Source organism: Oryctolagus cuniculus, chromosome X (assembly GCF_051225735.1).
Source record: "Oryctolagus cuniculus isolate XC-2025 breed Fujian yellow rabbit chromosome X, ASM5122573v1, whole genome shotgun sequence".
Classification (NCBI taxonomy): Eukaryota; Metazoa; Chordata; class Mammalia; order Lagomorpha; family Leporidae; genus Oryctolagus; species Oryctolagus cuniculus.
In genome coordinates, this window is record NC_142888.1 from 89,684,730 (window position 1) to 89,693,197 (window position 8,468).

Sequence of the window (8,468 nt, forward strand, 5' to 3'; positions counted from 1 at the left end):
AATTGGTGGACTTTGGGGCCTTGGAGAGGGCGATGTGGACGTTTGGGAAGCAGGAGAAAGAGATGATTCTGCAAAGCAGGAGAAATGGCCAATTATCCCTGAAACTGTGATCCTCCCTGGTAATCTGAGAAAGGTAAATAGATACCCCAGGGCAAAGATACCGGTTTTATTGTCTCTCATTGGCAAATACGGAAAAAGATTGACACCATCAAGTGGAGGGAATGCAGGGGCGGGGCGGCAGTGGTGATGGGAGTGGTAACTGAGGAGTGCAGCTCATTGATGACGCGACGCTCACGTGACCAGGAGTCGACGTGTGCAGAAGTCCTTCTAGTCCAAGGGCCTGTTTCCCTGTAACACCTCCCTATTGCTGGAGAAGGAGGAAAGTGCTCCAGGTCCTTTCAGGTCAGTGTAAAGGTGGGCGCTGACCTGGAGACCCTGGGGGCCCATTTGGCAGAGAGCGGAAAAGGAGCGGGGCCGCCTGGCCGTGCTTTCCCTACACGACTGTTCTGCCAAACACCCGTTTTCTGCAAGGATTTGGGATTGTTTGTTGGGGGATGGCGGGTGGCGAGGTAGAAGGAAAGCTAACTGCGGGTCCGGAGGGTCGTGGAAACAATGTGGGCAAAACTTGCCTCTCCCATTCCCTGCTGGCCGGCTAACGGCGGGCAAGGAGAGGGCGGGGTTGCCATAAAAGGAGAGAGAGGATGGGGACGTGGGAAACTTTAGATCCACGAGACCGAGAATCGTGAAAGGGAGTCTTGATCCCAGCACTGGCCTTTTCATTAAGCACTCCTGTCTGTTTGCAGGACTGTGGTCTTTTGGGCGCGCCAGAAATCGAGGTGAGGGAAGCGGGAGGAGAATCCGCTGGATCCCTGCAGGTCAGTGGAAGGGTGCAAATACTTCAGCTCCCTTTGGGTGAGGGTGGAAGTCCGGATGACATCAAAGTACGTCCCAGGGCACCCGCAGCCTCCCCCCCCCCCCTTCGGGAGTAAGCGCCGCCGCCGCCGGAGGCCTGTGCCGACTCGGCAGCGGAAACGGGGCGGAGGAAGGGGAGGCTGAAGACACGGGGCGGGGTGGGGGTAAGGAACGAGGGGAAAGCCACAGACTGGAGCCGCCTTCTCAGCTGAGAGGCTGGAGGTTAGGGTGGCTTGAGAAAGCTTGAAAGGGCGGGAGTGTTAGAGATCAGAAGCGAGGGAAGGGTTAATTGCTTCTATGCTGCTCCCATTTCAGCGCTGGGAGAGGCTTGTAGCAGGGCCTGCTGGGAAAATGGTGGGCTGGAGCGGGAGGAGAGAAGATGGAGCAGGAGGGAGAGGGGGAGGGAAGGGAGGCGGAGGAAGGGGTGGAGTCCGGGAGTTCTGCGCCTGAGGATCTAGCCTTGTCTAGTTGGAAAACTTTCCACCATCAGGGACCAGATACAGAAAAGGCCTGTGGTTCTGGGAACCCATGCTCTGGCAGCTTGTCTGTTTGCGTGGCACCTAGTCCTGTTGTCTTCTTGATTTCCAGGATTAACTCATTCAAAAAGGAAATAGTCCAAAAACACTCAACATGCAAAAGTCTTGTGAAGAAAATGAAGGAAAACCACAGAACATGCCAAAGGCTGAGGAAGACCACCCTGCACGAGAGGTACCACGGGAGGCAGAAGGAAATCCCGCACCTTCCCAAGAAGTAAGCCAGGAGGCCGAAGGAACCCTTGGAGGAGGGCCCACTCAGCCCGGCCCAGGATTTAAAGAGGACACTCCCGTTAGGCATTTGGACCCTGAAGAAATGATAAGAGGAGGAGATGAGTTGGAAAGGCTTAGGGAAGAGATAAGAAGAGTAAGAAACAAATTTGTGATGATGCATTGGAAGCAAAGACATTCACGCAGCCGTCCTTATCCTGTGTGCTTTAGGCCTTGAATTCTTTCTCGTCTGATACTAAAATCTGGCCCCTGCTTTCATTTTGTTAGCATTTTCTGATGTGTCTTTGACCTCCATTTTACTTTTAGTTATCTGAGGATATGTTGTTTTAGGTAATTTCCTTGTTACCAGCATCTCATTGGATTTTGATCCATCTTCCAGTCTGTTTTCCAATTGGGAAGTTTCGCACATATGCATGGAAATACATTCATTCCATATTGTAAAGTCAAATATAACAGGTTACAAAGCAACATATTAAGTATTAGCTCACACATGTAGGATAAAATTCCAAATTGTGTGTGTATATGTGTGTGTGTGTATACATACAATCATATATCAAAAACTTAACTGCTTCTTTCTGTGTGGTATGAAGTTTTGTTTGTTTTGCTTTTTGCTTATGTGTATTTTTTAATGAAACTCTGTCTCACACACACACACAAAGTAATAGGAATTTTTTTTATATATAAGTAAGAGTTAAATAATTTTGCAACCAGCTTCTACGGGCAATGGGGCAACCTAAACTCTTGAAAGAACTATACAAAAGAAATGTAAACCTCAAATCACCTCTGGATCTCTTAGCCAGAGGAATAAAACTGGCAGTTATGGCAGATACATTTGCTTAAGCCTTGGTCTTTTAACGGGGAATATATTTGCCTCATAAGTCTGCTGTGGGGGAAGAAATGAGGTAGTAACTGAGCTGTGCTTGGTGGGATTTTGTTCCTGCCTGTTTGTATGGAGCCTCAATCTGCTACAGAATCATCAGTTACTTGAGGGAGGCCCTGGCATGACTCACTCTATGCAGAACATGTCTCAGAGCAGACATGTCAGTCCTCTGCTGCTGAGCCCTTCCCTGTGGCCACTCCTGGCTCCTGCCATGCCTGATGGGCATGGCTGGCTATTCTAGTGAGTCCTGCTCTCTGCTGTCCACCCCACCAGCACCACTGCTGCATTTGAGGCCTTGAGTGTCAGTACCCTGCTGGAGTTCCCGGGGGGTGGGAGGGGAGTTGAATTCCCACTCTCTTCGAAAGCCTGCGGCTCACCAGGCTAATCCTCTGCCTGTGGCGCCAGCACCCCAGGTTCTAGTCCTGGTTGGGGCACCAGATTCTGTCCCAGTTGCTCCTCTTCCAGTCCAGCTCTCTGCTGTGGCCCGGGAAGGCAGTGGAGGATGGCCCAAGTGCTTGGGCCCTGCGCCTGCATGGGAGACCAGGAGGAAGCACCTGCTCCTGGCTTTGGATCAGCGCAGTGCGCCAGCCATGGCGGCCATTTGGGGGGTGACCAACAGAAGGAAGACCTTTGTCTCTCTCTCTCTCTCACTGTCTAACTCTGCCTGTCAAAAAAAAAAAGTGCCTCTGCTTAATGGTGACACTTAACACAGGTAGGACTGTCCTAGGATAGCTTGGGTCACATGTGTTGCACAGGCTTTAGTAAAGCAATCCCCTGTATTTTCAATCACAAGACCCCCTCTCCCCATAGAAGTCAGACATGACTCATTTGGGAGTTGGACTGGAATTCAAATTTTGAGGGAAAGACATCATAACTCTAGTCAGAGTCGCTGCTTTACACCTAGGAAGTAAGGTTTGAAGATGATCTGTGCCTGAGAGCTCCTGCACGACCTGCCTTACTGGTTCGGAAGTCTTTCAGGGGACGAGAAAATTGCACAAGAAGCTAAAGGAACAGATCTGAAGATCAGTGTCCATCCATCCCACCCCTGCTAAACTGTGAAAAAACTTGCAAAGGCACATTACATAGGTACTTTAATGAATGGGGTACAGAATGGTTACTATATAAATGTTGGAGCTTATATTTTCTTTATAGAACAGAGACTTTTTCCTCCTGATATCCTCATATACTTATGTTTAACTGACATATAGTTTTCTAATATTTATTTGTTTATTTTTTGCTGGAGGACCAGTTTATTACTAAGGAGTCAGTAGATTTGTCCAAATTGTTGTTGACTGAATAACCTTTGGCAAGGTTTTTTTTTGTATTTTTTTAAACTCACTTGTTCAAGGGCTGAAAATCCAAAAAATAAAAAATAAAAATCCTCATCCAGGCATGGTTCCACTGGGGCTTGAACCCAGGACCTTCTGCGTGTAAAGCAGATGTGATAACCACTACACCATGGAACCCCTGTGGCTCTTGATGTTGCTCTCGAGTTATGATAAGCAGTTATGAAAAGAAACAGAACAAGGAATGCCGTGTACTCCAAATGTTCTATCAAAGTATCTCACGTAATGGCTTGCCTCAGATTCAGTGGCAGAACGTTTTGAAAATTCTGATTTCTGAGCCCCACATAAGAGTCACTGAGCCACACTCTGGGAGCATCTTGCAAAAGAAACATAGCTAACGAGCTTCTCTGGGTGATCATAATACACCTTGAAGCATGAGGTCCACGGTATGCTTTCCATTATTACAAATACAAACCATAAAGTATTTAGAAAAACTATTGGTGACTGCTTACTGACATTCGGGAACTAGAAGGCCTGTACCAGCATATGTTTTGTTGTTGTTAATTTTTTTAAATTTTATTTGCATGCATTTTATAAATACATACGGAAACACAGGAGACCCCAAATAGCTAAAGCAATCTTATCCAAGAAAAACAAAGCCGGAGGCATCACAAAACCAGATTTCAAGACATACTACAGGGCAATTATAATCAAAACAGCCTGGTTACTGGTACAAAAACAAATGGATAGAACAGTGGAACAGAATAGAAACATCAAAAAGCCTATATTTTTAACTATGAATTTTAATGTAAACAATTGACAAATCTTTTATATATAAAATGTAAATGATTCCTGTTAACAAAGAAGGACAAGATAAAAAATAACAGGAGAGGAATATAATATAAAATGCACTTTTTTTGACTAAACACTGTTCAGCCATGCATTCTTTGCTTCTAATAAGAGTTAAATATATCAAATAAATTCCAAATCCTCTTTCTGTGATTAGTCCAAAAAACAAGTCAGCCCTATGCCCTTGGCTTTGTTTTTGTTTCATATTTTATTTGTTTTGTATTTTTCACTATTGTTTTGGGAGCTCTTCATGTCCCCAGACCATGCCTCAAGGTTCTGGCAGCCTGAACTTCCGGCTGCAGTGAGACAAGATCCAGGAGGGAGTGCTGGTTTCACAAGACAGGACAACCCCATCCCCCCGGCGCTCAGGCGGGCTGTGGGTGAGCTCACCCAGCCACACTGCTCTGCAGGGTGGGTCTGCCTTCAGCTTCTCTGCCCCAGCCTGCAGCAGGCACCCAGCCCTCCTAGGCTGTCCTGGACACACACCTGGAGGACGACAGTCCGTGGCAGGACACAGCACTTTACCTGCTCCTCCCTTTCCTTTTCTCTTTCGGAGAACGTTCTGTAGGGAAGGGGATGCTAAAGCCCCACAGCTTCCCAAGTGGACACACTGGTGCGGGAAGTCTGAGCAAGCGAAGGGCTGACCGGGTCAGCCCAGGTAGCTCAGGGTTGAAGCACAAGGGGTGGACTCTTCTCTGGGTCCAGTGGAGTGGCTGCCCAAACAGCTGGGGCACGAATGGGGCTGGGCAGCAGACAAGACTGCCCCTTCCTTCGCCTGCTCACCGTGCTCAGACTCCCAGAAGGCCCTCAGGGGTGCTGTGGCCCGTTAGGGGGGTTCCCTAGCCCTAGGGCTGCCTGGTGCAGTGCAGTGCAGTACAGCTGATGTCTGAGTCAGCCCAGGCCCAGCACTACAGGAGATGCCAGGTAGAGGGAGCTTGCAAAGGCATGTGGTCCCATGGCTCAGGAGAAAAGGCGTGTTACCTCCTGTCGGAACACCCACACGCACTGTGGGTCCCGTCCACCGCTCAGGTCCAGGAGAGTCAAGCTGTGAACTGGTGTGAAGATGCTTTTAAAGGTATTAACGACGGAGGAAGCAATGTAATTGCTGTGTCTGTCATCTGAGAAAACATTATCATAATTCTGATAGCCTTTTAATGGATTGTTTGGGCAATAAAGTGAAGATGAAATTGAAAATTCTTGGGTTTAGGAAAGCAAACTGATTAAGGACACTGCATTGCAAAAGATAACCTGAGTTTTAAACTGGATTGTTCTCCTTATAGGTATGTGATCTTAGTCTCCTTGTTGGAGAGTATCTTCTTTCTTGGAGACCAGGGCATTCATGGCCTTGCCAAATATAAGACTCTTAGATAAAACAGAAAATGTCCTCTCTAGCATCATCAGCGCTGTCACGATCATTGTCATATTCAAGGGATGGTGTTCAGTGAATATTCAACAGTTTCTGGTTGGACACAAGTCACATACTTTGAATGTTTGAAATCATCAGTTATTAAGCCCTGGAAATGTGTCCCCTAAAAGGGCAGATCTAGCATAATGGGGAAGCACTAGCTAAAATTGGGTTCTCTGCTTATAAGGAATGTGAGATCAGTCATACTGCTTCATTCAACTGTAAAATGAGTATAACCCTATGTAAATTAACAAGACAGAGTGAAGAGCAACAAATGTAGGCCTTCAGAGAATATTAGATCTGTAGCCATCGTTATTATCAATGTTGTCATCATTATCATCATCACCATCATGAAGGAGTGATGTAAAGACAATACCCAAAAGGAACTCAAAAATTCTGTGCTTCTTTGGCCCTCCACCACCCTTGTAAAGCAAAACCTTAAGCCTGCTCCTTTTATTCAACCTCCTCCCTTGCATAGAAGCAACTTCAACACATGCTAAATAGGAAAACTGTCATTTATTTGCAATTGTATAAGTGATAACTGAATTTATATTTACGTTATTTATTCACTTCGGTGTTATTTCTACATAGCAAGCTAAGAAAAATATTCCATTTACATTTCTATTGTATTTAGTTACCTTCCAGAAACAGTGATATCATGAGTAAAATCTTGCTGTCATGAATTAGAAATGTGATGTAGAAATATATCACTGACATGGAAAGCTGGTCATGCCAACTGCTTCATGAAAAACCCAGCTATTAAAAAACAAATACAGGTTAAGGATAAATATCAAAATATTGGAAATGAATGCTTTTAGGTGAGTATGTAGAGCTTTTACAATTCAGAAAAGCTCATAAAGGTGAAGACAGTGTAATTCTGTTTCTCCTTTCACTTTACCCGATATCAGGGCTGTTGACTCTTCCATTTCTTCATTTGCTTTCTTTTCAGTCTTCCTTGTGAGAAGCTAGTGTAAGAGTGTGTGTTGCGTCTCTACTGGTCCTGGCTGAGAAGTGTCCCCTGTGTATGCCACATCCTTGCCATTCTCATTCATCTATATTTATGCTGTAATACTTTCTTATGTCACATGGTGGCGTATTATTGCTGCTTTTCTAAATATTCTCCAATAAACTTGTGCTAACTGTAAACATAAAATAGTAGTATGACATTCGAAGAATTTTGTGAAACTGCTAATTCTGATTTAAAAATAGATAGTTATAGAAAAATATTGGAAGAATAAACTCTCAACTGCATTTGCTTTAGACTCTCAAAATCACATTTCATTTATTTATTCAGTCAACGAATGTTTATTGGAAGCCTATTATGTGTCAGATTGTGCTAGCCAAAATACATTTATCTATTCCTGACTTTTCTCCTGGGACTCTATATTCAACTGCTTGCTGGAACTTACTACTTGGATCAATATAAACATTATCCAACCATATGGGCATGATAGTACATGGACACATACTTGTCACTTTTAACCAATATATGCCTCAATCCTAGAGATTTACTCTATAAAGTGGAGACAGGATAAAAAAATAGGGAAAGCATAGATTTTGGAGTCAGAAATATGTGTTGAAATAGCCATTTTCTTATTTTAGACTCTTGTAAATGATCAATATGATTCTTAGTAACCCAGGAAATGGAAAGATAATATCAAGTTTAAATGGGTGAAGAGTCAAACTATCCATTATTTACTTGACAAAAATTGATGTAGACTATTTTCTATGAGTGCTTCTTTTTTTTAAATCAACATTGATTGAGAACATCTAAGTATCTAATTAGATGTACTGGGAACAACCTTAGAGAGTTAAGACAAAAGGGAAAATATAGCTTAGTAAGAAAAGTATAGTTTAAGAAAAGTCCAACTTGGTGTATCAGACCTTGCTGTGAGAAGGCCACATGTGAGCTGCCTTGCCAGCCATTAGAGTATCTAATAAAGATAGTCACAGAGACCAAGTTTCCTCCCATCCCATTCCATTCATTTCTAGCATGGGATGAAAACAGTGGTCAGAAAGGAGTCTCAGAACAAGGGATCAGAGAAACTTAGGAATGGAAACTATGGAATAGAGTATTGGGTTGCTTGAGAATGTAGGAAGGATGAAAGCACAGCAAGTGAATCCAAAGAGTAATGCATTCTGTACTTCCATAAAGGCCAAAGTAAAACTCTATTCAAGCTACAAATTTATCAAGCTTATAACTTACTATTCTTTTGGAACATAAACTACCCCCTAAGAGCCATATTTCTCTTCAGTCTTCCACAAGTGGCACTCATCTCCAGTAATAACTACAAGTTATGGGAATGTATGAAACTGTTCTCTGTAAGTCAATTCCTTTTTGTATTGGAGAATTTTGCTTTTGCAGAATGAGA

The 8,468-nt window shown here is 44.1% G+C and overlaps 1 protein-coding gene and 1 non-coding gene across 3 annotated transcripts; one reads left to right on the forward strand and one right to left on the reverse strand.

Annotated features, from left to right (window-relative positions):
• The first annotated feature begins 264 nt into the window (after positions 1–264).
• On the forward strand, positions 265–2,505 carry TCEAL8 (transcription elongation factor A like 8). 2 transcript variants are annotated; one of them, XM_008273074.4, is made up of 3 exons: positions 265–402; positions 804–875; positions 1,501–2,505. In XM_008273074.4, exon 3 carries the CDS (start codon positions 1,543–1,545, stop codon positions 1,891–1,893), a length of 351 nt encoding a protein of 116 aa, XP_008271296.2. In that variant the 5' UTR covers positions 265–402; positions 804–875; positions 1,501–1,542; the 3' UTR covers positions 1,894–2,505. The 2 variants fall into 2 exon arrangements, with proteins under 2 accessions (XP_008271296.2, XP_002720380.2); XM_002720334.6 differs by lacking the exon at positions 804–875 and having other exon boundaries at positions 278–402.
• A 1,444-nt stretch (positions 2,506–3,949) lies between these two features.
• On the reverse strand, positions 3,950–4,022 carry TRNAV-UAC (transfer RNA valine (anticodon UAC)). The gene has a single exon. It is a non-coding gene; the product is annotated as a tRNA-Val (tRNA).
• Positions 4,023–8,468: the final 4,446 nt, after the last annotated feature.

Excerpts from the sequence above, each read along its gene's own strand:
- TCEAL8 (XM_008273074.4), top strand. The coding sequence starts at position 1,543 with ATGCAAAAGTCTTGTGAAGAAAATGAAGGAAAACCACAGAACATGCCA.